Genomic DNA, 26,658 nt, shown 5'->3' on the forward strand with positions numbered 1-26,658 from the left:
AAAGTTTCTTCTTCTTGCTGTCAGAGAGTTTCATTATCCAGGGTTACTCATTAGGAACCTGGGAACCTGAGTCTTTGTATATGTGATTTCTGTAAAGCTGCTTGGCACAACACATCCTTTAATAATGTTATTAAAATAAATCTGAGTTTTCTCAATCAACTCTCTAAAACTGTGGGGTGTCACTGGGATCTTCTGATATATTTCTCTTTCTGATCTCCTTCTGATAGATGTGCATTTTGGGTACTTTTCCAAAGCTTTGCTCTGCAGCTAAATCTCAGAAACATGCTTAAACAAGTCTACAATAAGGCTCAATGACATTTTTAATAGCAATGATGCTCATCAGGTTAATCCAGGAGAGGAAATTGTGCAGTGCTGCACAAAATATATGTAGAAACACAACTACATTTACAAATGAGGCTGATTATCCCTCATTAATATTCATGGAGGGGTAATAAAAAATTTTTTTCCTTGTCCAAGACACAAATTAGCCACTTCTGCATCGAGATGAATATGCTGCTTCATCCTAATCTGATGATAGTGTAGCATCTGTGGGGTCTGAGCGTATCTGTACCTGGAACATGTTGGTTTTATCAGGTGAGTCGTTGCTGTTGTTATTTGTATCTAATCTAATCGGACTCCTGTTGCTTCTTCTGGTGAACAGTTCTGGAAGTGAACTTCTCTGAATTTATGTTTATAAAAGCATCTGCTGGTTTGTCCCATTGACAAATCTCTCCATACTAGATGATGCTCTGGGATGCTTTGGAAACGCACTAATCGAACGGTAATTCGCTGGCCTGACGGAAGGCCGGAGTGCTTGAGTGTTATGACTAATAAATGGAGGAATTCATATACAAACAGCACTGGCGCCAGAGAAGGCCGTTCAGACTGTTTTACAAACAAGGTTCCCACCACGGAAAGATGCCATTAAGAGATGCAGTTAACCCAATGAACTCTTCTGATATCACAGTTCAGGGTTATTGACGGTGATCAGACACACTCTAGTTTCCACCTCCCCAAAGTCCAAAACTCAATCAAATCTCTTCAGCGGGATTTCAATTGTTTTTACTTCAGTTCTTTATTGTTATTAAGGTTGAAATGCCACTGGCATTTACATGATAAGGTAGATGCTAATTTTGATTCGATTGATTAAATAAAATCAGCATATTTACTATAGTCTGATATCAGCGTTTGGCACAACACATATAGCATTAGGACGTATGAGCATGACAGAAGAGGTCAAAGTTCACAGATAACGAGCAGGTCCATCACTGACGGAGAAAGGCACAATCACTGTGCTGTGAATCAGTGGTTTTCCTGTACAGAAATAAGCTTTATTCAGCCCATGTCAGGGTTTGAAAACCACGGGCTGACCACGTTTCAGCTAGCTCACCAATGAGGTATTGTCATGACAACGTCCTGTTTCAAACACCACCGTCCAAGATGCTGCAAGCTTTTATGAGGTGAGGTTCTCCACAAATCCAATTGATATATCGCCAATTTATGGACAGTTTTTAGTACAGCCATTACTTATCAGCTCGGAGGATGTCAGGAGAACGTGACAGGCTTCCGTGTCATTCAAACGTTTGATTCTTTGATTCAAAAGTCTGTTCGCAAACCTCCGTGCTGCAATAGTATACCGTGGGCCCCCGTTGTGTCACTGCGTGGCCCTTGAGCGCCAGACGTAGCGTGGGCTGCGTCTGAGTGGTGGAGGGCCACCCCGGGCTGGGGCAGATGCCTACACGATCCCCTCAGTGCGCTTACTCCTCCACACCACCAGGGCAGTCATGAGCAGGGTGACCAGGATGGGCACGATGATGAACGGGCCCAGGATGCGGTTGGGCGGGTCGTGGAGCAGACGGCCCGTCAGCGAACAGTCGTGGAAATAGTGCCGGTGAACGCGGATGAAGAACTCGTCCACCAGCCTGTTGGGCCAGAAGCAGTTCATCTTCAGGGCCACTAGGTACGTGCAGTTTGTCAGTTCTCCGTAAGATCTGTAAGCCAAAACACAAAGAGGTCGATTACGTGTCCCGGACCGGAATACTGAATTGTTTCCGATGTATAAATTTGCCGTATCATCAGGAATCAGGAAAGCAGCAGAATGTAATATTAAAATGAACGTTGTAAGAAAGGTGTAAGATACTGCAAAACTTATAGCTAAACATATATCAAAACTCATGATGAAGACAGGCGATTTATTCACAGCTACTGAACTCCTTATACATGCCGCAGACTGTGCTGAGCTGGAAGAACAAACAAATGGCTAAAATAAGAGACAATGGCCCTAATCACTAGTGTGTGTTGTGTAAATGTGCAATAATTCTATGCACACACCATTTCTGATAGTTATTATTAATGATTTATATTCAGCTATACTGCTTTCATTCCACCGTTCCCTGTCGTAAATCTGCACAAGATTGTGCGAGGTAACACCATCTCTGTGGCAAAGCTGGTGCCCTGCTCATGTCATCTACCGCTTTATTAAACATTCACTGCCTTTGTCTACTGGACTCGCACTGCACATTTCTGCACCCATGCATTGTAACCTCATGCACCAAGCGGCTGTTGAGCAAATCGATATCCTCACCCTATGTATTTAAAACCATCCAGCGATGTCTGCATGCGACCACTCGAACGTCTCAATCCCTTTATCTCTCTCCTGATGAACCCGGAGAGGCTTTAATGGATTGACATGACCCTTGATAATGAGAGAGGCCACTGTCTAAACAGAGACTGGTGAGATAGGCAAGCTCAGGCTATGTTTCGCCCCCCCCCCCCCCCCCCCCTCCCCCCCCTCTTGTAGCCTGCCCCAGCCCGCCCCCCCGGGCCCCAGTAGGCTATTTATAAACCCAGCCAGCCATGCGTGGGATGCATGCCACCCCTGGCATAGCCTTTGAATCAAGAGCTCACTTCTGCCCCACTCCTGCCTTGCTTTAAGGGCTACCACATAGCTGCCACCCCCTGCCACCCTCTGCTGCCCTACCCCACCCTACCCCACCCTACCCCACACTACCCCACCCTACCCCACCCTACCCCACCCGCATCACCTCCGCAGGAATAAAGCCGCTGCCTGAACAGCGTGCCGAGCTCTTGGAGAACGCGGCTCATCTTTCTGCAGTGGAATGTACAGCAGGAGAGAGCCTAGGGCAGTTCCGGCCACAGGGGCTATTTAGGGCAGGTGTTGGGGGGGCAGGGGGGGAGGGGTTGTGACAGGAGGAGAATTAGAGGAACGCTGGGTGCTTGGAACAGCGTTTGATGTCTTGAAGGGCAGAGTGTGTGTTTTAGCTGTGAGAGCGTGGCGTCTACGTCTCGATAAAGATCCGTGGAAAAGGCATCTTGTATTTCCATGTAATGTGCAGATCTATGATGACAGATGTAAAGCTAGACTGGTTACACCTCTTTCCCCGTTATTTGACAAAAGGAACCAAAGGTAGACTTGTTTCCTTTAAACAAAGACATGGGACAGAGGTTTAATAACTCATTAAACAACCCATCTAGTGAGCTACTCACAAACTGGTCAGGTTCATTAGAGGTAGACACATTATGGGAGTGGACAAGCACGTTCTCAGAGACAAACCTCCATGTTTGAACTGTGGCCATATCAACCACAAGATTAGTTTACTGTTTAGTTTATGATTAAACTGATCAGAAAGCTGCAAAGAGAACCTTTGCACACCAACAAAAGTGACAAGCAGGCTTTTGAAACGGTAGCCACTGTATGTCTTCATATTGGCAGCTTGGTGAAGGGGAATGAGTTCTTTCTTTCCTTCTTTCTTTCTTTCTTTCTTTCTGTCAGTCAGTCAGTCAGTCAGTCAAAAATGAAACTACTTTCCTTTGCAGAATGAAAAATGGATCCCTGATGTTGTTCCTGCAATTTTACTCACAGTGACCAAATATTTTGACAGTGTGTTTAGTTGCCAAACACTGTGTCATGACCGGGGCCTCCAGCCTCTGAAAAACGCCACTGTAATGCACGCAACTCTGTATTATTAGAAATTCATTAAATATTATGCATGTTAACTTGCATTGGCCTGACTTTCAAAGATAATAATACTAAATAAATGTAAGATCAAAGCCATTCCATTCTAAGATCAACCCAGTTTATTGAAAATAAATGCACGCTTTGCACAAATGAGCATCGTGTTCCAATTTGGGTTAAAGACAAAGAGGTTTAATGAGTGTCCCTACACACAGGGGGCCAGGCCCACGTTTCTACCACCACAAGCAGCCAGGGAGCCTTGTTGTGTGCTTCCATCACTGAAACAAATAGTTGCAGCTCTGTAAACCAGGTGCCCAATTCTTCAGTACAGGGAAAATGATTCAGAGATTCGTATCACATGGATGTGGTGTGAATGGTCCAGTTATTGGCCTTTCAGGTGTTATTATCATGTAATTAGCTAGAGAAGAGATCAGCAAACACAGTTGGATACTTGGGTGATGTAATTTCACATGAGGAACATGGATTCATCTGGACTTGAAACTGCCTGAGCACCTGCTGGTGCAGAAGCCGTTGGAGAGAGGAGATCCTTGCTAAGAGGATCTTCAGGAGATCTTATGGTGTTCTCTCTGCGCGCCGTGTCAGCGGGAGGCTTTAAAATGGCCCGACTCGCTCGTCCGCACAAATTGAACTGAACTAAATAGAGCTACAGCTGCTCAGACTGTGTGTGTGTGTCGGGTTTTATGATGGCGGTGTGTCGAGTTCTTCTTTATTCCTCCTTTCTTTCCTGGTTGTTCTTGTGTAGCTCGTGTGAAGTGGGTTATGTGGGCTGCTAGCAGCTGAGCCGCACACTGTATTTGTGCAGAGGAGCGATGGGAGAAGTGTTATTATTACGAGAATGGTCATTTTATATGAGACCTGTTACGGAAATGCCGAGAAACCAGATCCGTTATTCACAAAACACGCAAGATGCAAAGTGTGATTAGTCTCCCAACATCCACCGCTTGTTGTGTGACCTGTGACATCACCACAGTAACTAAAACTGGGGTGTCAGAGAAGCTACGTTCTGGTTACCATGTGCTGATGGCATGGGGGGAGGACACACACACACACACACACACACACACACACACACACACACATACACATACACACACACACACACACACACACACACACACACACACACACACACACACACACACACACACACACACACACACACACACACACATCCTGCAGCTCTCAGTCCCAGATTGGATTTCCGAATGGTTTAGCACCACTAAATATAACCGTCGAGCGAGAGTGCAGTGAGTCAGACAGAAGCATCTAACCCCAGGAAGCAGAGGTCTGTGGGACAGTGCTGTGACTGTTATTAACCCTGCACACGCATTCACATACAGATCTGTGATGCTTTCTGACCTGAAATCCATTTTTAAATGCCATTTCACGTTCAAAGGTGTTGAGCTTTGACATTTCATTTTTTTTCAAAATGAATCCTACATGGATTGATCTTATCAATACATATATATTTTTAAAGCTATTTCTTGGTAACTGGAATGCTTTTCCCATAGAACATCTGAGTAAAGCTCACCACACATATGCTGTAGGTAGTCCTAAACAAACAGATCGACTGTACAGATAGATTGGACCGATTGAGATCTACAAATATGTGGTACACTACTGAAGAATTACTGTTCTGTTCTGTACTGTTATATGTCGAGAATTGTATAACACTTCCTGGCCTGAATTTATATCTGTTCATATTAATTTCAGGCATTATGTCATTGAGTGGAAAATTAAATGATTATATTCATTGTAAGTCTGTTTGGGTTGGTATCTAAGGAATTATCTGTAAATGAGGAGTGTCATGTAAATATTCACAATGTAGTGTCCTTTCCTACACAAATATGTCTTTATCTCTGCCACTTAGCATCAAAACTGAAAATTGTCTTTACCAACTATGCTCTGACGAGAGACAAAACCTCCCGCTGTTTATAAAAGCCAGTGACACATAACTCACAGCAGACGTCCCTTATGCTCTACGTGAGACTCTCTGTGTGGTTCCCTCCACTCTCTCTCTCTCTCTCTCTCTCTCTCTCTCTCTCTCTCTCTCTCTCTCTCTCTCTCTCTCTCTCTCTCTCTCTCACACACACACACACACACACACACACACACACACACACACCCCTTTGTCACAGCTCAGTATGTTGAGTAAGACAACACAGTGGACCACTCAGTGGTCTTCAGCTATAGGGAAGCATTTCTTACATATTAGTTTTAGGATCTGTAAGAGAACTTTCTTTATAGCATAGGCTTAGACCACAGGTGTCAAACTCAAGGCCCGCGGGCCAAATGTGGCCCACCGCGTCATTTTATGTGGCCCGCGAGAGCTTAAAAAGCCAAATGTCCAAAAAAAAAAAGATGTAATAGTGAGCAAAAACTACATTTCCCACAATTATGTTACCCGCGAAGTGACACTGCAGCATTTCCATATTGATGTGAAGTGTAATTGAGAAATACAAATAATGATCCCAAAATGTCCAGGAAGAGAAACATTGATGCAGATAGAAGGTGTTTCAAGCAAGATGGGAAAGCGATATTTGCGCTTCAAGGAGAAAAACGGGTATGAAGCGGTGGCAGTTGTCAAAGAGTACAATATACGTCGGCATTTTGCGACCAAACACAGAGCTAAATATGCCAAAATTAGCCATCAAGAAAAATGACGAATTGTCAAAGAATTAAACAGAATGTGTTCACAACCACAAACGAAACGGCAGTAAAAGCTAGCTTTGTTGTGGCTGAATAAATCGCCGCGCTTCAGTCTTTTTCAGAGGGAGTAACTATTTTTACAGTTATTTGATATTTCAAGCTTTGAACAAAGTAAATGTGATATATTTGATCAATTTTTCTTTATTCACTTGGATAGTTTGATCGTTGATTGATGGAGTTGATTGAAATTAAACTAATTTAAAGGATTCATGTTATAAGAACAGCAACAAGCAAACATTTTTTTTACATGAACGCAAATATATCTGTAATATGTGTAATATGTGTAAATTCAGAAGTATTTAGCATTAAGGAGTAGGTACATTTATAAGTTACATATCGCCCTCCATGGGTAACGGTTATACTGATGTGGCCCACTGATGTGAAAATGAGTTTGACACCCCTGGCTTAAACTATACTGGCTAGATGTTCAAGGGTACAGCTGTCATTACTGCTTATCACAGCAAATATTTGTCCTGGTTAACATAATACATCACTTACTGGTGAAAGAGGCAGCAAACAGACAAATAAACCTGACCAATGTGTAAATAAGGAGATGCACCAGCCAAATGAAGGTTATCAGGGAGATCACTGCGAACGCACCCGTGAAAAGCTCAGCTCCATAACTGCTATTTACAACAGCAAGGAGACAGTCTGGGACCCTGACGACAAACAAAGCTGACACGGTCCGTGTCCCGCGGGTTTAGCGGTGAGTGCACCCGCCATGTTTGTTAACCCAGCTCCCCTCTGTTTGACCGTCGCCCTCACAACCTCCTGTGCGATGGCTGAACGTGGGCGAAGCCGTGTCAGAGGAGACGTGTCAGGTGAGCGGCCGGTCTCGGGCCCTGGAGAGAGCAGCTCGGTGCGGGTGAGCTCAGACCCGAACGATGAGAGATCACACACTACAAGCTCAAACTGACTGGACCCTGGGGCATCAGGGCCTTGGCTTAATCGTTATTTGTAAGTGCACCACACTTGTGTGAGTGGGGTAAGATCATTGTGCAACTGGGGTAAGACCATTCAGGGCTGTCTCTACATACTCAATGTCATCTCGACTTGAGTACAGCCTCTGAAATCCCTCGTCAGCACTTAAATCCTGGGTTACCTACAGTACTGACAGCACGGTGAATGGAGGGTCTCTGAGTGCTTGGGGAGAACTACTGACAGCGTCCGCTGACGTGTCCCCTCGTCCGTGTCCTTGACGTGTGTTGAGCGCTGCGTGTCCAGAGTAATGTTATTGTGGAGGACGGGCACCACCTCCAACACGACACTGACACAGATGGTCGTGCTATTAAGAGATCCCCAGAGTACACTGAGGGGCCTGTGGGGCATCAAAGGGGGCAAAAGTCTGGAAGGATAAGAGTCTGTATTCTGAGTGCAGGTGGAGGAACTGCCCTTCACTGTGCTTGAGCGCTGATCCAGTCCCGTAGTGGTCCTGCCAGTGCTAAGACCAGAGCGCTTCTGACCTGAAGATGTGTTGTAGATTTAGTGGGCCAGATTCACAGCACCCACGCTGCTCTATTCTGAACACGTTTCAAAGGCTGAAAGCAGTTTTTAAAAGAGCAGGAAGTATGAAAGGCTTAAAGAGCCATAAATAATCTACCACGCGCTCTTCAGAGGACGACGCCTCATACCACTGGCTGCTCTGATTCAGCGGGACCCTGGTGCGGGAGCCACGTGGGCCGGAGTGTAATGGGAGAGGGGGTGATTACTCACTCGACGGTGTCGTCCCAGCTGCACCAGTGGCGCTGGTCCAGGGTCTCCATGTCCAGCTTGAACTTGGCCAGGCAGAACTCCTCGATGGCGTACTCGTAATGGCTGCTACACGCCAGCGCTACCGTAGCCAGCGTCGCTGCGGGGGGGGAGACAGGAGGCGATTAAGGGGCCTGAACAGAAGCAACTCCACCCGCCAACGTCCTCCACCCTCAGATCTTTTGCTACCGTGTGATAAACTGCGGGGCGGAGCGGCTGAAAAGCAGTCAGTGGGTATTTAAGATACTGCGAAGCTTAAATTGACCCTCATAATGGGATTCTTTATGCTCAGCAAATTACAGACATAAGTGCACAGATCAAAATCTAATTCTGCACAAAAGCTTCACATTGTATCAGCCACAGTCTGAGCTTTTATTTCCTCCTGCATCACCCATCATTTCTGTTTAAGCAAGCTGTCCAATCATTTCCACGGCAAACTACCCACGACAATGAAAGGCCATTCGGGAGTAATCACTATTAGTCCTGTTACCACATTAGGGAATTTACAACTTACCTGTCTGCACAAGCTAGAACATGAATTTTATGGTTCGAAATGGACTTCCAAATAGATGATGTCTGGTCTAAGCCACCATCCTGCTTTGCTACACCTGCTCCATCACCACTACTACTGCCTGCTACACCTGCTCCATCACCACTACCGCTGTCTGCTACACCTGCTCCATCACCACTACCGCTGCCTGCTACACCTGCTCCATCACCACTACTACTGTCTGCTACACCTGCGCCATCACCACTACCACTGTCTGCTACACCTGCTCCATCACCACTACCACTGTCTGCTACACCTGCTCCATCACCACTACCGCTGTCTGCTACACCTGCTCCATCACCACTACCGCTGTCTGCTACACCTGCTCCATCACCACTACCGCTGTCTGCTACACCTGCTACATCACCACTACCACTGTCTGCTACACCTGCTCCATCACCACTACCGCTGTCTGCTACACCTGCTACATCACCACTACCGCTGTCTGCTACACCTGCTCCATCACCACTACCACTGTCTGCTACACCTGCTCCATCACCACTACTGCTGTCTGCTACACCTGCTCCATCACCACTACTGCTGTCTGCTACACCTGCTACATCACCACTACCGCTGTCTGCTACACCTGCTCCATCACCACTACTGCTGTCTGCTACACCTGCTCCATCACCACTACTGCTGCCTGTCTGCTACACCTGCAAGGTACCAAATGCTCTAATAGTTTTTCTTCACAGTTTAACAGTTTACCTCTCAGAGTTCTACATCCTACATTTGATGCCCTTCATGTTTTAGTGTTAAACCTCTTTCCTGTTTTGGGTACCAGCTCATGCCGGAGCACTTTGAGCTACAGTTGAACATTTTGAAAGGTGCTAAATGAAAATATTTCTGTTAGTGTGGATGTTTCTGATGTTGTTGTATTTTTTAAATCCCATTATTCTCCAGCGTTTAAAGTTATGCCACAGCAAGATTACAAATGTGATCTCTGGTTATAAAGCTATTCAGAAGGTAAGTGCCAATGCACAAGGAGCTACGGGTTTTAGAAAAGGCAAGAGAGAAATGCAACACATTCATGAAGCCATTTCTGGCACTGATCCAACTGATTCATAAGTGTGAGTAATATGCACTACCTCATAAAAATACATTACAACTGCCTATGTGATTACATTGTCACTCAGCTGTCATCATTGTGATGCTTGGAGGTAAACAAAATCAAAAATATTTAATATATAGATCATCTTGGTGACAACTGACATGCAGTTGTCAAGAACTGGACTATTCCTTTCATGACCTTGGTGCATGAACACATGAGAATCAGCTTAAATGCCAGTTTAAAATTGTGTGCATTTTCTCAAGACATCCAATTCTGTTGGGGTTTTTTTTTTCTAATCTGTCACTGTAAAGAAATGCCCAGAAGTATTATTCAAATTCAGAGACAGTGCGGGTCTAAATGGCACAGGCTAGACTGACCAGAGATAAAGAAAAGGTTGAGATGAGTAGTTTAATTAACTCTGACAGAACTGGTTTAATATGCAGCACTTGGGAAAAACCAGTTGGGAAAAGCCCCCCCCCCCCCCCCCCCCCCCCCCCCCCCCCCTTCTAATTACAGTCCCGATATGTACTCCAATTTGGGTTTGCAGCCATGACCTCTGACCCAGGTCATGAGGGGTTAAAGTTGATGTGCCATTGTCATAGCTTGTCAAGGGAATGTCAACCCTGCCAGTCATTTGACAGTGGACATTCGCTCTGTAGAGGGCCATGTCAGGGCCAGATACAGGCCTTCACCTGTGGATGTGGGTTTGCCTGGCCCAATCACGTGTGATTAGGTACACAGGAGTAAGGGAATGTGGGTAAAAACGTCATGGGTAGAAATGCAGAGATGAAGGTGACGGGTACATTTATACCCTGACCACACAGAGCAGTCCTTATGAAACAGAGCAGTCCTTATGAAACAGAGCAGTCCTTATGAAACAGAGCAGTCCTTATGAAACAGAGCCGTCATTATGAAACAGAGCCGTCATTATGAAACAGAGCAGTCATTATGAAACAGAGCAGTCCTTATGAAACATGACCAAGGAAAGGGCTTCTTGTTAATGTGCACTTCTGTAGATATATTTATATATATTTTACAATAACAAGCCTTGGTTGGCTACATATTACACACTAAAACATTTACTGCTGAACCTCTGAGTTTGAAGAAGTGTAGTAACTCCCAGGGAAGTGTGGAAGAAACAGTATAAACTGGAGCCCACATCTGCGTGAACATCAACACCCTCCCTGTGGTGAATAATAAGGTGTTTAGGGCCTGGGAGGAATTACAGCAGCAGAGATGTTTGTTTCCAGAACGTTGTCCTATAATCAGCTGAACTCCGATGCTCTACACTGACAAGCACCTCCTCATTATTGCTTTATTTGATAGTGTCCAGTAACAGCACTCGAAATTACAACTGCCCACTGCTTTTCTCTCAGTCACCGCTCGCACACGTATAAACACGCGAGCACAAGTCAGCGTGATTGTGCGGTGAAGCGCCAAACATCAGAAATGTGGTCAGCGTCTGAAACAAAGCCAGGCCCCTTCACTGCCCAGTAATTAGTAATGATTCATGATGCTGTAATGTTTGATGTGCTGAAAGACGAGAGTGTGTCAGGAGTATCTGGGCTCAAATCTGCGGATGCGGACGCACAGCAGAGCGCAGCTAAAAGAGGAAGGTGCCCCCCTACGCAGCCGTAGACGGTCCATCCTGTCCATGAAAGGTCATCGCAACCCTCGCCGTGGTGAAATGGCAAGAGTGCAGTGCACTACTCCTGGGGAGGAACTCGCTGGAGAATGTGCTATCTGACCGAGTAGGGGGGAAACAGTTAGATAAGCGATGAAGTTCCCCACGTGACGCTCCATCTCCCTGAACAGGTAAACATGTTGCTAAAGTGGACTGTTGGAGGAACAGCACGGCGAGCGTGCACACAGCACGGCGAGCACACAGCACGGTGAGCGTTTAAACAAAACTGTCGCAAATGATATTGTGACGATGCTGCGATATGCAGACTGCATGCTGTGTGGGGACAGGGCGTTTCTGTGTTCCACATTATCCTAAAGGGGCATCTCTGAGAAGTGATAGAAATAAAACCAGCCAGCTGCACACAGTTCTACACTTGCAGGACCCTCACGCGATATCCAAGCATTAAACATCTCAGCAGACATTTCCTGAAATGTTTACAATATAAACTGAAAAATCAGGCATGCAAAACGCCCCCTTTTCCGTAAAGCTCGATACTAATCGAATGTAAATGTTATGCGCAAGCTGCATTCTGAGCAGAGAGAAGCATGTGGTGCCGGAGAAGTGCGAGTCCTTGTAGGGGAGTGTAGGAAAGCGGAGAGTGAAGCTCTGGCTCCATCGTTCATCTGTTCAGGGTCTGCTTAATTGGGCAGCTCCCAGACGTGTGTTATCAGATCTCAGGCAATCTGTCCCTGGCACAGAGTGAGTGTGTTGGACGCAGCACTTACGCAGACGGAGCGACCCTGTGCCCCAGAACGTATGCTGAATAGGGCGGTGAACTCCTGAAAGAACGGGCACGTCGTCGTAATTGCACTGCGGCTGAATGACAGACATGACGCTTGACCTCGCTGAGCTAACGCACAAAAGACGGAGAATGTTACGGAGTAATGGAGCGGTGGGCAGGAAGAGGTTGTTAGGCACTCACAGTGATGAGCCAATAATGAAAGAGACTTTTATACTCAACTTAACTTTTATACTCAGAAGAGGAGCAAGGTAAGAAGTATCAAAAGGAGGAAGCAAGGAGTGATCACTGTTCACTGTTCACTTAGGTGAGGGATCTCAGAGTCAGTGAGGCAGTACACCCACTCTCAGAGACAGTACACCCACTCTCAGAGTCAGTACGCCCACTCTCAGAGTCAGTACGCCCACTCTCAGAGACAGTACACCCACTCTCAGAGTCAGTACGCCCACTCTCAGAGTCAGTGAGTCAGTACGCCCAATCTCAGAGTCAGTGAGACAGTACACACACTCTCAGAGACAGTACACCCTCTCTTAGAGGCAGCGAGACAGTACACACACTCTCAGAGACAGTACACCCACTCTCAGAGTCAGTACGCCCACTCTCAGAGTCAGTACGCCCACTCTCAGAGACAGTACACCCACTCTCAGAGTCAGTACGCCCACTCTCAGAGTCAGTGAGTCAGTACGCCCAATCTCAGAGTCAGTGAGACAGTACACACACTCTCAGAGACAGTACACCCTCTCTTAGAGGCAGCGAGACAGTACACACACTCTCAGAGACAGTACACCCACTCTCAGAGGCAGTGAGACAGTACACCCACTCTCAGAGGCAGTGAGACAGTACACCCACTCTCAGAGACAGTACACCCACTCTCAGAGGCAGTGAGACAGTACACCCACTCTCAGAGGCAGTGAGACAGTACGCCCACTCTCACAGACAATACACCCACTCTCAGACAGTGAGACAGTACACCCACTCTCAGAGGCAGTGAGACAGTACACCCACTCTCAGAGGCAGTGAGACAGTACACCCACTCTCAGAGTCAGTACACCCACTCTCAGAGTCAGTACGCCCACTCTCAGAGTCAGTGAGTCAGTACGCCCAATCTCAGAGTCAGTGAGACAGTACACACACTCTCAGAGACAGTACACCCACTCTCAGAGGCAGTGAGACAGTACACCCACTCTCAGAGGCAGTGAGACAATCTCAGAGTCAGTGAGACAGTACACACACTCTCAGAGACAGTACACCCTCTCTTAGAGGCAGTGAGACAGTACACACACTCTCAGAGACAGTACACCCACTCTCAGAGGCAGTGAGACAGTATACCCACTCTCAGAGGCAGTGAGACAGTACACCCACTCTCAGAGACAGTACACCCACTCTCAGAGGCAGTGAGACAGTACACCCACTCTCAGAGGCAGTGAGACAGTACGCCCACTCTCACAGACAATACACCCACTCTCAGACAGTGAGACAGTACACCCACTCTCAGAGGCAGTGAGACAGTACACCCACTCTCAGAGTCAGTACACCCACTCTCAGAGTCAGTACGCCCACTCTCAGAGTCAGTACGCCCACTCTCAGAGTCAGTACACCCACTCTCAGAGACAGTACGCCCACTCTCAGTCAGTGAGTCAGTACACCCACTCTCAGAGTCAGTACGCCCACTCTCAGAGTCAGTACGCCCACTCTCAGAGTCAGTACGCCCACTCTCAGAGTCAGTACGCCCACTCTCAGAGTCAGTATACCCACTCTCAGAGTCAGTACGCCCACTCTCAGAGTCAGTACACCCACTCTCAGAGACAGTACGCCCACTCTCAGAGTCAGTGAGACAGTACACACACTCTCAGAGACAGTACACCCTCTCTTAGAGGCAGTGAGACAGTACACATACTCTCAGAGACAGTACACCCACTCTCAGAGGCAGTGAGTCAGTACACCCACTCTCAGACAGTGAGACAGTACACCCACTCTCAGAGGCAGTGAGACAGTACACCCACTCTCACAGACAGTACACCCACTCTCAGAGACAGTACACCCACTCTCAGAGGCAGTGAGACAGCTCATTTCCTGAACCTTTCATCTTCAGACTTTCTGTGGTATAACATACACAAACTTGCATTGGAACTTAAACAGAGCTGAGTCTCCAAACATACCAGACGGGAGAAAACACCAGTAAATAAGTGAGATATCCTGGGCCATTTCTGTGGGTTTGATGGTTTCATTAATTCAACCACCAGATCATCATTGGCCACACAGAAAGTGATGACCAACTACACCCAGCAGTCTTATGACAGGCCATATGTTATCTGATATCCTAATAAACAAATGCTGGAAATTATAATACATGCCCTCGGTTAACATATGGAATTAAATTTAACACACAAGGCCCAATGAAATTTATCACATATGGAAATTCATTAGAAATATCAAACAAATTGCTTCCATTAAAATGAAATTAAATTCTGGGAACAAAGATCCCCTAAGGCACAGTGTCATTACAGATACAAGCTTAGCAACTGAACATGCACCTTTAGTTTCACAGTGGTCACCGCTAATCAGATCTCCAAATTAAACTGCCTTTTTGTGGCCGTGTGTCAAACCGCCAGTGTTCTTCCACAACGTAATGGCTGTGCAACTGAGGAAACAACCGCGTGGCCCGTTGAACAGCACCGGTCCAACACTGCTCTGTGAACAGCGGCCTGCGTGAACAGGGGCTTCCTGCTTTAATCGCGAGCTCACAGGATATGAGGGCACGGCCGTAGGCGGGGGGTGAGGTGTAAACACAGAGGGGCGTGAAAGGTGGTGGCCCGACCTCATTTCCTCTGTCCCGCCACAAGCCTCAAAGAGCATCGATTACCTTTCCACACTTTACATGACAAATATCCTCCAATCCTGTTGTGACGCCGCTTAATACAAAAGATAAAATAAATAAGTCCTCGTCCTCGATGCGATGCGATGGTGAGCACTGCTATTCATGTTCAAATGTGGCTGGAGTGAAAAGAAGTCCAGTGTTTTAATAAACAGATACACAAAGTCTTTGTGGTTTGCAACTGGAGATGATATACACAGCTATTCATGTTAGGCTAAATCATTAACAAAGTGAGAAGCGGAATGCCAGCATCATTAAAATGGATATGGATCTGCTAACGGTTGTAAATTATAGATTAGAAAGCACGCAGAAAGGAGCTGAAGAAATACAGTGGTGCATGATGGGAAATCAAGCCGTGAAGCTCCACACAGCTCTCTGCAGTCTAGATTAATGCAAATAGCCTCCACTACAACCATAACAACATAAACAGCCCGTGTAAAGCAGCAGTTTTGTACAGCGGCGGGAAGAAAATACCCAGCTTCCTTCACAGGTGGCTGGACCGGCAGGCGTGCGTTGTGTTCCACATACAGGTTCAGCTTCAGGGCTGCAACAATCCGTCACGCAGGGAAACAGTCAAACGTGTTGAAGCAAATTGGCCTTCGCTTCACGCGGCCTCGTCCACATCTGCAGATACTTTACAACTATTGACAGAGCAAGCAGTGATGCACTGGCCTCTCCCATATATACACACACACATACACACACACACATACACATACACACACACACACACACACACACACACACATACATACACATACACACACACACATACACTCACACATACACACACACACACACACACACACACACACACACACACACACACACACACACACACACACACACACACACACACATATACACACACACACACACATACACACACATACACACACACACACACACATACACACACACACACACACACACACACACACACATATACACACACACACACACATACACACACACACACACACATACACACACACACACACACATACACACACACACACACACACACACACACACACACGCACGCACGCACGCACGCACACACACACACACACACACACATACACACACACACCGCATTCATCACCACCTCCTGCAATAATCTGAACGGCAGTGACCCTTTGTGATGTCGTAATTACAGGGGTCGCCGGATGTCGGCCCATTCTGCCGTACTGGTGACAGATCACTCACGGCCATTATATAAAAGCTGGTTCCCATCAACAGAGGCATTTGCTGGGGGTCGTAGTGACTCACTGTTGCAGCCCATAATTGACACCTTGCACTCTGGTTTGCTGTAATCTGCAATTGAGTTGTGCTTGCGGTTCTGAGCACAGCCGTCCAGAGTGGAAACACAGGTGAGTAGACGTGAGTGGGGGGGGGGGGGGGGGGGGGGGGGGGGCTGCACATTTGTATACATGTCCTGAACTCAAGAAGAGAGAAGGTGCAACAGGTTTTCTATAATCAGGTTGTCACAGCACATATGTTTCTATCAATATACAACACTTATTGAGGCAAATCAATGCATTAGGGCAATAGTTTAGGCAGCTAACATGAGCTATAAGAAGTTTGTTTTATTTTAATTATTAGGTAAGTGTTATTGTAATTCTACATCAGACCATAATAAGGTCTATCGTGTCTACCATGTGTGGAGATTCTAGATTGCATGGTGACTTCCCTAACTACAGTGGAAGAGCTCGATGAAATCTCATCTGCTGTGAGAGGGGCTAAGGACTCATCATGAGATTACAGAGGCACATGCTGCCGCCTTCAAATTAGACATTCATAAATAAAAAAATAAAAAAAACCCATTCCAATGTACAATCTAAATGCCAAGTAGGATTTAAATATTTGAAAGCAATTATTTACAATCTGAAGCCAACTACATGGGCATCTCATTAAATTAATCAGAAAGTTAACTTCAGTTGTTCAATACAAAAAGTGAAACACATTAAACAGGTGAACACAATTGCAGGAGACCCCCGTTCATCGTTAGAATGGAATCTTCCTTGGTCACCCCCCAAACCAATCTGAACTATTGCAAACAGGAACTCCAAGAAACATGATACCCCAGTAACACGTACACCAAATCCAAAGAGAAAACTAACCATTCAAGAGAGACGTCATGACAGGGCATAAGGGGACAGAGCTTTTATAGGACATACTAAGAAGAATGAAAATGGCACTTAAACACCTCCATAAAATAAAGGACATTCCTTAATTGAACATCCCAGCCTTCTTCTAATTAAAGAGCAACCCAGACTGACATACTAGAGATACAGGACTGAAAACAGCTAATAGCTACAATCAGAAGTGCAGAAGTGAATACACACCACTGACATTTATTCTAGGAGATGTACAGTTAGTGTACAGGCTACAAGTTCATCTGGGGAAAAGGAAATACTACATGATTCTCAGTAGACTAATACAACTAGGAAGATCAGAGTACAACTAATAGAATAACAGAAACCAATAACAACTCAATAATCAGAGCAAGCAAATCTAATCTATGCAAGACAGCCAGGCCAATAGATGCACGTCTACAAAGACAGAGTAGTTGAGTAAATGTAAAAGGAACACTGAGGAAAGGATCACAGTCCTATACTCCAACACAAAACACTTAGGCAAAATACATGAACTAACAATTACAACATCCTCAGGAATCAGAATCAAGACTAAGACACTTAACTAAAGTGACATAAACCAGCATTTGCAACATAACTTAGCTTACAGCATCCACATACAGACTATGACCTCCACATAAATGAGAACACTCAGGGAATATATACTGAACACCATTACTGAAAGAAATGGGAAACGGCTGAAACCCAAACTTGAAGGGCGGGGACAAGAACAAGAGGGTGTGACAAACCAAAAATGGGTGTGGTGGAACTAAATGTGACATTTCTGTTAATGTTGATGATTATGGCTTACAGCCAATGAAACCCAATATCATTATCTCAAAAAATTAGAATATTATATAAAACCAACTGAAAATGATTTTTAATTCAGAAATTCTGGCCTACTGAAGAGTATGTACAGTAAACACACTCAATACTTGGTCGGGGCTCCTTGTGTATGAATTACTGCATCAGTGTGGCGTGGAGGTGATCAGTCTGTATATTCAAATTTTCTTAGATAAAGATTTTGGGTTTTCATTGTCTGTAAGCCATAATCAACTTTAACCGAACTAAACACTTGATATAGATCACTCTGTTTGTCACAAATCTATATAATGTGCATTTAACTTTTGTACTGAATTACTGAAATAAATTAACTTTTAATATTTTTGATATTCAAATTTTTTTAGATGCACCTGTATATTTTAGGGAAATGTCACTGACAAATGATGGAGATGCAGTGGCCATAGACACTAGTGTGAATATTAGTGGTGGGCCGTTAACGGCGTTAACGGCGGTCGTTAATTTGGTACTCTTATCGGGCGATATAAAAATTATCGCCGTTAATCTATTCTTAAAGTTGGTTTGGGAACTGGGTCAAAATGGATAAGCAAACTATGATGACTTTCAACTTGATAGTTTAGCTCGGCTGTATTCCTAACCAAATTGCACAGTAGGGGCGAGAACGAGTTTTTAAACCTGTGAATTACAAATCGTACGTGTTTTTATATGGATGCAGCCACGAAGTCACCAGGTTTGCTTCATGGAAAATTCTTTTTTAGGAACATAAAGTGTTACCGGAGCGGTCATTTTCTGCATGGTCCTAGCGCTAGATTCGTCGCTATTTAAATATTTCTTTTTAACCAATAAAGCTACAGAGGACCAAACCCGGCTTTTGAAAAAGTCCCCCCCAAATTACATCCGTGAGGTTAAATGTACTAAATGTTGGCTTACATTTCAAATATCATGTTTAGCTGAATAAACATGTTATTTAATGTACAGTATGTAGGCTTACAAATTCATGTTTAACTGAATTAACCGTTGAACACGAGTAGCCTACATTTTATTGAGCATGTTTTTTTTTTTCTTCAAGTATCAAAGTAGAACAGCTTCCTCAAGCAGTCATTAGCCGGGTTTCCATCCAAACCTTTCGAAAAAATAATGCGCAGTTTCGGCAGAAAAAAATGCGAATTAAGCCTTGTTTCCATTCATTACAGTTATGCGAATAAACTTTAGATCACGTGAGAGGACACCAAACAATAGTGGTTTTTACATCCATCTGGCAGTTACGCATTTTTGCACGTTGAGGTTTTGAAACATTTTTTTCTTTTTCTTTTCTATACATGGAGAAGTTAAATTCAATTTTTGCTCTCTCCAGAACTGTTTTTGTATGCATTTGCCATCTTTACATCGCGATCATGTACAGAACCACATGACTTGAGGCATAATACGTCATCGTTTATGCGAAAAACCCTTTTCCATCCAGTTTTTCCGAATTTTGGTGATGCGATAGTCTAACTTTTCCACCTCCTCCTAGCGTAAAAATCTTTTTGTGATATTTGGGGCTTTTTTCGAATTTTGGATTTTTCCATCCAGCTTTTTCATGCGAATTTTCAAAATGCGCAAAAACTCGGTGGATGGAAATCCTCTACTGATGCTTCTTTGAAACAGGAGATGAGCCCCTGTATTACCCTCTGTACTAAGAAACCCTCTGCACCCTCTGTATTAAGAAACCCTATCTCAAAAACTGACTTTTAGTCATTACTTGGATAGCACGCATATGAGCCATTTTAATATAGATTAATCTAGATTAATCTAGATTAATTTGAAGATTTCAGTGAGATTAATCTAGATTTTAAAAATTAATCTATGCCCACCCCTAGTGAATATATAAATATATGTGTGAGTTTCTCAAGAGCAGGTTTAACAGCCAATGCACAAGCAAATGTGGCTCTATTCAAAGCCTTTTCATTGAGATCGCATTTTTCACTCCGCATGAAAAGGGCTGTTTAAAAGGACAGTATGTGATGCACTGCTGCTTAACAGACAGCTGGAGTCAAAGTCCCATCGGGTGACGCTGTGTGTTGCACAGGAACGAAGAATCTCCGTCTCTCAGACCTTTAGGGGTTGGACCCCTCATTGTAAGTATTGTGTGCAAAGTGCCATAGGTCTTGTGCCTCTCTGACAAGCAGCACTGGCCCGGCCATCAATCACACACTTTTGAGAAAGCAAAAGAGTCATTCTTCCTCCTTTCGTCTTGTTCTTCACTTTAATGTATGCGACAGTGGCACTCTGTGGTTCGCTGCAGGGTTTGATCTACATAATGGATATTCATAGGAAAGAGTTCCATTCCATTTCCATTCTGCAGAAGTACAGCCAGTAGCCCCTCCCACCCAGCTCCTCCCACCTAGCCCCTCCCACTCAGCTCCTGCCTGGCATTCTGCCTCAGTTAAACATCCATTATTTACCAAATTCCATGCATACACCCGTTTCTTAATGTGACGAGCAGCACAGCCCTGAAGCAGGCATGAAGACACAAACGTCAGTGGATGGAGGAGGGCTTGAATATTTAAATTTTATCCCCACAAATAGGTGCAGTTTGTCGCCCTATCTGGAAAATGGCCTCTAAAGACAATGCGGTCTAAAGGCATCTGCTCTGCAGAACAGAATGGGCGTCTGGGTTCATCTACACCAGAGTGACCACCAGGGGAAGTGCTCTCTGGACCTGCAGCAGGTCCCTTTGGGCCTCATGTTGCCAGGCGGAATCTCCCTCAAATGCCAACCACCAGCCCGGCACAAATATCAACCGTACAGATTTTTAAGTAGTCAAAATAACGGCTGGGAACGTAATGATGAGCCACTTTCCATACGCATGGATTTTAAGCGGTGACCATATGCCCATTAGCACAACTCACCTAGAGAGCTGCAGCAGTGACACACAAGGTTCTCAGCATTATCAAGCATTTGTTTAAGAACAAATACAATGAAACTCAGTCCTACCCAAACACATGGGTGTCTCTTAAATGCAAATCTCTTCTGGCAAATCAACAAAAATGGAAGTACCCATAACCTGATCTCCATGTGTTAGCGGAGTCTCCTCTACCCAACCCCAGCCAACTCATTATTCAGCCCCATAAGATGAAAGCTCCATCCAGGGTTTGTTGAGAAGATGTGTTTCCTCCTGCATCAGGAGGCTCGTTAGACTGCTGCTCACACCAAGGCTGTGTGTGTGCAGGTTCACACGTGTGCTATATGGATTCGGACAATCTCACTGGGGAAACAAGAACGTTCTGCAGTGCCATGGCTTGGTGCCATGTGAGAACCTGCTTGGCATCACCTCCCAGTAGCTACGGACCAGCGTGAAGGTGCAGGCGACATCCCCCTGTGCTGTGTTTGTCACGAACATGACAGCAGGGTGTCACCCGTACACACGACCCTGCTCCATCACTGCTCCATCTCCTGCTCCATCACTACTCCATCACTGCTCCATCACTGCTCCATCACTACACCATCACTGCTCCATCTCCTGCTCCATCACTACTCAATCACTACTCCATCTCCGCTCCATCACTGCTCCATCACTGCTCCATCTCCTGCTCCATCACTACTCAATCACTACTCAATCACTACTCCATCTCCTGCTCCATCACTACTCAATCACTACTCCATCTCTTGCTCCATCACTACTCAATCACTACTCCATCTCCTGCTCCATCACTACTCAATCACTACTCCATCTCTTGCTCCATCACTACTCAATCACTACTCCATCTCCTGCTCCATCACTACTCCATCACTACTCCATCTCTTGCTCCATCACTACTCCATCACTACTCCATCTCCTGCTCCATCTCCTGCTCCATCTCCTGCTCCATCACTGCTCCATCACTACTCCATCTCCTGCTCCATCACTACTCCATCACTACTCCATCTCCTGCTCCATCACTACTCCATCTCCTGCTCCATCACTGATCCATTACTACTCAATCACTACTCCATCACTACTCCATCTCCTGCTCCATCACTACTCAATCACTACTCCATCTCCTGCTCCATCACTACTCCATCTCCTGCTCCATCACTACTCAATCACTACTCCATCACTACTCCATCACTACTCCATCTCCTGCTCCATCACTACTCAATCACTACTCCATCTCCTGCTCAATCACTACTCAATCACTACTCCATCTCTTGCTCCATCACTACTCAATCACTACTCCATCACTACTCCATCTCCTGCTCCATCACTACTCAATCACTACTCCATCTCTTGCTCCATCACTACTCCATCACTACTCAATCACTACTCCATCTCCTGCTCCATCACTACTCAATCACTACTCAATCACTACTCCATCACTACTCCATCTCCTGCTCCATCACTACTCAATCACTACTCCATCTCTTGCTCCATCACTACTCCATCACTACTCAATCACTACTCCATCTCCTGCTCCATCACTGCTCCATCACTACTCCATCTCCTGCTCCATCACTACTCAATCACTGCTCAATCATTACTCAATCACTGCTCCATCTCCTGAGACATCACTGGGTGAAATTGGCATTTTAATGTAATCTCTTCATTGCAAATGTATTCTGTTTTGATATTATAAACTGGGAACTGAAGTGCTTGAGTAACAACAAACACCATCCCCTAATTTAGATTATGCTACAGCTAAAGAAATAGACATAAATAAATTAAATGAATAAGCAACAGTAATGTGAAAAAGGCCAATTAGTGTTAAGACTTGGGTGGATCTTCACTGCAAACACACCACAACAAACATGACTAAAATGTGGGTGAACAAATGTACCTACTCACACAGCCTCCTGTCCACCTACAGGGTTATTATCCATCTTCAGCTCAAAATCTTACCCTCTTTGTGGGTTGAATTTCATGGCTTGGGAGTTAGCGTGAATTCTTATTTTAGGACGGATTATTTTAGGATTTTTGGAAGGTACTTTATTAGTAGGTCTAGGTCTGGTTCATCTCCCTTTTAAACTTTTCTGGCAGTTTTTTATATTTTGTGTGAACTGTTAAATCTTCATTTTCAAAACTACTCACAGCAAAACAAAGCAGCCTTTGACATGCTGGTACTCTTTTAAAATGGAAACATTATATTCTCAGCATTCCTGACAATAGCTAATAATACTAACTGTAATAATAATACTCAGAAAATTATAGTTGTAGCAATAAACTGTCGCTAATTTTCATTAGCTTCTAAATTTAGAAAGTTTAAAGACTAACAGGTTAATGATCATATTTCTAATCATTTATCACAAAAATCAAAACAACAAAAAGAAGCTCAATCAACAGTTACACCGAATTGATCAAATTCAGCAGTGTGACAAAATAAGAACTTTCATTAATAATGTTAAGGTACAAAGACTTTCATAAAACCTCGAGTTTGTTGTTGATGATGTTGGGGTTTTTGGACACACCATGGACTCTCCCCCCACCCAAGGAAGTGTCTGCCTATCCAACGAAGAAGAACCGCGACAAGGCGTGAAAAGACGGAGAACGCACATGATCCCCCCCTTAAAACTGGAGCACTTACTAACGTCAACCTGCACACAGATGCTGGAGGCGCTGGAGAGTTTCTGTTCATGAGCATATGAACATGAAATATAGCAGTTCAACGTGTATCTTTAAAAATAAAAAGCTTCATTATGCATGTATAACACCTTAACCGCCGTGTTAATGTAGGAGAAGTGGAGTCTTTCCAACACCATCCATTATTAATGAACAAATTAAATTATTGACCTGTGTGTAGGTGAGAGTGTCAGTTTCATGGCTTCCTGATCCAGCATGAACTACCCACGGCTGAATAAGTTCCAGAAATGCCCCATTTACCCTGTTCTGTTCTGTTCTGTCTGGGTTCACACTGTGTCATTAATTACATTTATCGCAGATGTAACTGCACGTTGTGTGTTAGTTCAGGGAACTTGTAGATCTAGAACAGCCCGTGAATAAATACAATGTCTTGATTTTGTAGCCACACATCTGTGCAGGAGAAAGTCACATATTTCCTACATATTCCTACATACCTGAAGATTATGAACACACTGTAACTACGGCAGGCTGAAGTCGTGTATATGCGCAGGGACGCGTGTTTGGACACATTTATCTCTGATCATGTATGTGTTGGGTTATACACACATATGGGATGTGGTTTTAGTGTTAGACTAGCGCACACACACATGAAGCGATGAGCAGGACCAGACTGACCAAACTCACCCAGTATAAAACACACCGTCACCTGCTTCACTGCGCTGCTGGCTCCCATCATCAACTAACACCACACACACTAGTATGAAGAAGTTCACGGGTCTCCTGTCCACGTTAGGAGGTTCTAGAGTTCTTGTCTTCTCACTACTGGAGACATGTAGGCAGCGAGAGCGAGTGGTGGACACGTCCTCCTGGACACGGTGCTGGACACACACTTCCCCACGAGAGTCATGCACACAGCGCAGGGCGTCCCGGGTCTTTCTTCATCTCCTCCTCCATCACACTCACTCCCGAGGGGAACTAAAAACCTCCTTCAATAAAAAAGCGACTTTGTCCAAAACGTAGACAAGCGGAAAAACGTCCCGTCAAAACCCGGGGAGGGTAAAAAGACACGTAAACAACCGCACGGGTGAGTCGGTGCGCTCGCGCGCTGCAGGAGCTCCCCGGCTGAGCGCGAGGACACTGAGAGGCTTGAGCGCGCGCGTTCAGAGGCAGCACGAGCGAGTTGTGCAGCGCTCGTGCAGTACAGGGTGAGTGGGAGGGCTCACAGCACAGCACCGCTTTATACTGCACTGGAGTCAGTGGTTTATGCTCTGGGATTCATAAAAGTTTCTCCCCCTCCCAAGAAAGTGTTTATATATGTGTGTAGTGTATAATGTATGCGCTGTATTACTTTAATAGCACCAAGACTGCCGACACAAATTTAAGGTACTAAGCAGATTGGTAATATCACTTATACTTTAAAGTCTTACAGGAGTAAATAAAACTGGGTCATATTACACATGTGGAACACAACACATAAGACAGTAGGCTAACTAGGCTTTTACTGCTATGCACGTTATTTTCACCTTCATAAGAAACTCAAGCAACTTCAACTTGTTGCTGTTTGATGACGTAAATGCCGAATAACATCTGCTTCGACCTGCTGGGTGAATGTTCCTGTCGTCTTAGTTTTAAGAACTAAATACCAATAATGTAGTTTATAATAATAAAGTGAGTTTGCGTGGGCCAGTTTAAAACACTCTTTTTGGCTTGTTCAATTCACACTTGATATTTTTTTTATTCTGTCAGTCGTTCACATCCTGGCGCGATGGCGATATTCGTGCTCATCCTGCGGCGTCTGTCTCCCCCTGCTGGTGACAGACGTCCTCATCTCCATTAGGTAATAAGTTATAATAACTTATAATAAATAATCTTCAGAATTTGGAAGAAATGTGATTTAAGTGACTTTGAACGTGGAATGGTTGGTTCAGAAACTGCTGATCTACTGGGATGTTCATGCACAACCATCTCTAGTGTTTACAGAGAATGGTCCGAAAAAGAGAAAATATCCATTGAGCGGCAGTTCTGTGGGTGCAAATGCCTTGTTGATGAGGTCAGAGGAGAATGGAAATACTGGTTTGAGCTGATAGAACAGCAACAGTAACTCAACCAGTCCTTACAACCGAGGTATGTAGAAGAGCCTCTCTGAATAGACAACACATCAAACCTTGAGGCAGATTGGCTACAGCAGCAGAAGACCACACCGGGTGTCACTCCTGTCAGCTAAGAACAGGAAACTGAGGCTACAATTCACACAGGCTCACCCAAATTGGACAATAGAAGATTGGAAAAATGTTGCCTTTTGTCTGATAATTCTGGATTTCTGCTGCGACATTTGGATGGTAGGGTCAGAATTTGGCGTCCACTACATGAAAGCATGGATGCATCCTGCCTTGTATCAACGATTCAGGTTGGTGGTGGTGGTGCAATGGTGTGGGGGATATTTTCCTGGACACTTTGGGCCCATTAGTACAAACTGTGCATCATGTCAACACCACAGCCTACCTGAGTATTGTTGCTGACCATGTCCATCTCTTCATGACCACGGTGTATCCATCTTCTGACGGCTACTCATCAAGCACAAATTATCTCAGACTGGTTTGAACACGACAATGAGTTCACTGTACTCAAATGGCCACCACAATCGAGATCTCAGTCCAATAGAGCACCTTTGGGATGTGGTATAACGAGGGACTCACAGCCGACAAATCTGCAGCAACTGTGTGATGCTATCAGGTCGATATGGACCAGAATCTCTGAGGACCGTTTCCAGTACCTTGTTGAATCTGGCACAAAGGATTAAGGCAGTTCTGAAGGCAAAAATCAAAAATC

The 26,658-nt window shown here is 44.9% G+C and overlaps 1 protein-coding gene across 1 annotated transcript; it reads right to left on the bottom strand.

The window, feature by feature from the left end:
• Positions 1–915: 915 nt before the first annotated feature.
• ramp1 (receptor activity modifying protein 1) lies at positions 916–25,045 on the bottom strand. The gene is made up of 3 exons (XM_077001294.1): positions 24,514–25,045; positions 8,420–8,555; positions 916–1,991 (listed from the first exon to the last, which is right to left on the bottom strand). Exons 1-3 carry the CDS (start codon positions 24,563–24,565, stop codon positions 1,736–1,738), a joined length of 444 nt encoding a protein of 147 aa, XP_076857409.1. The 5' UTR covers positions 24,566–25,045; the 3' UTR covers positions 916–1,735.
• Between the last annotated feature and the right edge of the window lie 1,613 nt (positions 25,046–26,658).

This window comes from Brachyhypopomus gauderio, chromosome 4, assembly GCF_052324685.1.
Source record: "Brachyhypopomus gauderio isolate BG-103 chromosome 4, BGAUD_0.2, whole genome shotgun sequence".
NCBI lineage: Eukaryota > Metazoa > Chordata > Actinopteri > Gymnotiformes > Hypopomidae > Brachyhypopomus > Brachyhypopomus gauderio.